This window comes from Octopus bimaculoides, chromosome 3 (assembly GCF_001194135.2).
Source record: "Octopus bimaculoides isolate UCB-OBI-ISO-001 chromosome 3, ASM119413v2, whole genome shotgun sequence".
Lineage (NCBI taxonomy): Eukaryota > Metazoa > Mollusca > Cephalopoda > Octopoda > Octopodidae > Octopus > Octopus bimaculoides.
Genome location: NC_068983.1, coordinates 22,104,854 through 22,107,373, shown reverse-complemented (window position 1 = coordinate 22,107,373; position 2,520 = coordinate 22,104,854). Strand labels below are relative to the sequence as shown.

Here is a 2,520-nt window from a genome sequence, read left to right as displayed (position 1 = left end):
GTGCGGGTGGCACATAAAAGACACCATTTCGAGCGTGGCCGTTTTCATGCGGGTGACACGTAAAAGCACCCACTACACTCTCTGAGTGGTTGGCGTTAGGAAGGGCATCCAGCTGTAGAAACTCTGCCAAATCAGACTGGAGCCTGGTGTTGCCATCCGGTTTCACCAGTCCTCAGTCAAATTGTCCAACCCATGCTAGCATGGAAAGCGGACGTTAAACGATGATGATGATGATGATGATGATGATGATGATGATCCAGTGATAGAAAGAAAGAAGTGAGTTTCTTTGTTATGAGAGCTTTAGCTGATTAAGGTTGATCTTGCATCTCTATGCATATGTGTTTGAACAAACGATGTGATGGCCACTTTTCGAATCCCACATAGCATACTGAAAGATCCAATAACATGCACACATACGATATTGAAAGTGGATTACATACATGAGGTGCAAAACAGCAAATTTACTTACTAAATAATAACCTTGAAGGTAACGTGTTAACAGTGTCAGGTAAGCAACAGACTCCTTAGTATTTTCAGTCCTCTTAATTTTGAACTCGTCGACTACCTGGGATGAATACAAACATTAAGATGTAGAATAAGGTGTGTGCAGCAGATGGTGACATGCTCAATATGTCACAATAAATAAATATGTAAAACAATAATGATAATAATAATACTAAGGTAAAAGTAAAAAACGTTTATATTTGGCCATAGTTTTGTAGTGATCTTTGACAATAATTTTGTTCGAATAATAATAATAATAATAATAATAATAATAATAATAATAATAATAATAATAATGATGATGATAATAATGATGATGATGATAATAATGCTGAAAGAAATCAAGACAAATAATATAACCGGAATGAATAGATTGATTAAAGTCTGCATCATCTATATAGGAAATAAAGTAGGCCTTGAACCAAACCGTAAATGTGGAAATGAAGAAAAAAGAACCTTGGTGGAAAGGAAGAATGAAACAGTGAATGAAAGAACTAAGAAAACATGTCGACATCTTGGAAAGAAAGAAAAAAGTGAAATTAAGAGGGAGGAGAAATATCTGGAACTAGAATGTAGATATAAAATAAAGAAAAAGGGGCAAAATGTATTTCTTGAAGAGCTGAAACAAAGATTGCAAGCTAAAGCGACAAAGATCAAGAGATATGATCAAAGAATTGAACAATATAAAAATCAATAGATTGTTCCACCAAGATCAGAAAAGGGTTTATCAACAACTGAATGAAAAGGTTAACAACAGGGAGAGATCAGATGCAGAAGAAGTAAAAGGTTTTGGAGTAACATCTGGGATAATGGAAGAAAGCATAACAAAGATGCTAAATGGTTGAAGGAATTAAGATCAGAAAAATATGAAGTGAAACAGAGCAATATTAGAATAATGACTGAAATGGTAACCAAACAGACAACAAAGATCCCAAACTGGAAATGTCCAAGAACGGAAGGAGTACAAGGATATTGGCTGAAAAATTTACCAGCACTACACAGAAGAATAGCCATGCAAATGGATAAAGTAATCAACAATGGTGACAAATCCCAAAGTGGCTGACCACAGGTAAAAACAATTCTTTCCCAAAAGGGTCTCAGTAAAAGCAATGCAGTGGATAATTACCAGCCTATTTCAAGGAGATAGCCTATCACCATTGCTATTTGTGATTTGTATGATATCACACAGATACTACGGAAAGTACAACTTGAAAAGTGGAGAAAAATTAAATCATCTGTTATATATGGATGGTTTAAAGATCTTTGGAAAGACTGAATGTGAAATAAATGGCCTAGTTTCAACAGTGCAGATATTCAGTAAGGACATCAGAATGGAATTTGGGACTAAAAAGTGTGGTATGCTTAAACTACAAAGAGGTAAAGTTGTGTCATCTGATGGTGTAGAGCTACCCAAGAAAATCAAGGATATTGAGACTAATGGATATAAATATGTGGGGGTTTTAGAATATGACAAAATCAAGGAAATTGAAACGAAAGAAAGATAAAAATCTGGAGAATCTACTAGAACAGACGCAAGCGTTAATCTATAAAAAACATGTGACATATTAATAAGAATCTGTAAATGTACAACCAACCAGAAATCTGAGTACCTTATTATTTTTTCTAATATAATATATATATATATATAACTAGCAGAAATACTCGGCGTTGCCTGGGTTAAAGAGAATAATGAAATCTAAAAACGCCGTCTAGACTACGCATCATCTTTATATACAGAGATGTATATACACACACGCACCCAAACACACGTATATATATGTATATCAATATAAATATATGAAAGTCAATGAAGTTTCGTAAAAGAAGGTGATCATGTACATACTTTCTTGCTGTTGTGATTATAACACCTCATTGTAAACTATGTTCCTTGTTTTCCCTTGTGGAGCATATACAAATAGGTTTTTTGTTGCTGCCCACTCTTGAGCAGCCAACATACAGTTGTCCATGTGAGAAGCAGGGCTCTTCCAAGAGAAGACCAGCTACAGACAGTGTTTG

At 34.8% G+C, this 2,520-nt stretch overlaps 1 protein-coding gene across 1 annotated transcript in view; it reads right to left on the bottom strand.

Annotated features, from left to right (window-relative positions):
• Positions 1-2,520, bottom strand: part of LOC106879205 (crossover junction endonuclease MUS81) — a 21,032-nt gene that overhangs the window by 11,455 nt on the left and 7,057 nt on the right. Inside the window, exon 4 of the mRNA XM_052966713.1 lies at positions 470-565. Coding sequence (XP_052822673.1) covers positions 470-565 — 96 coding nt within the window. The remainder of the gene's footprint in view (positions 1-469; positions 566-2,520) is intronic.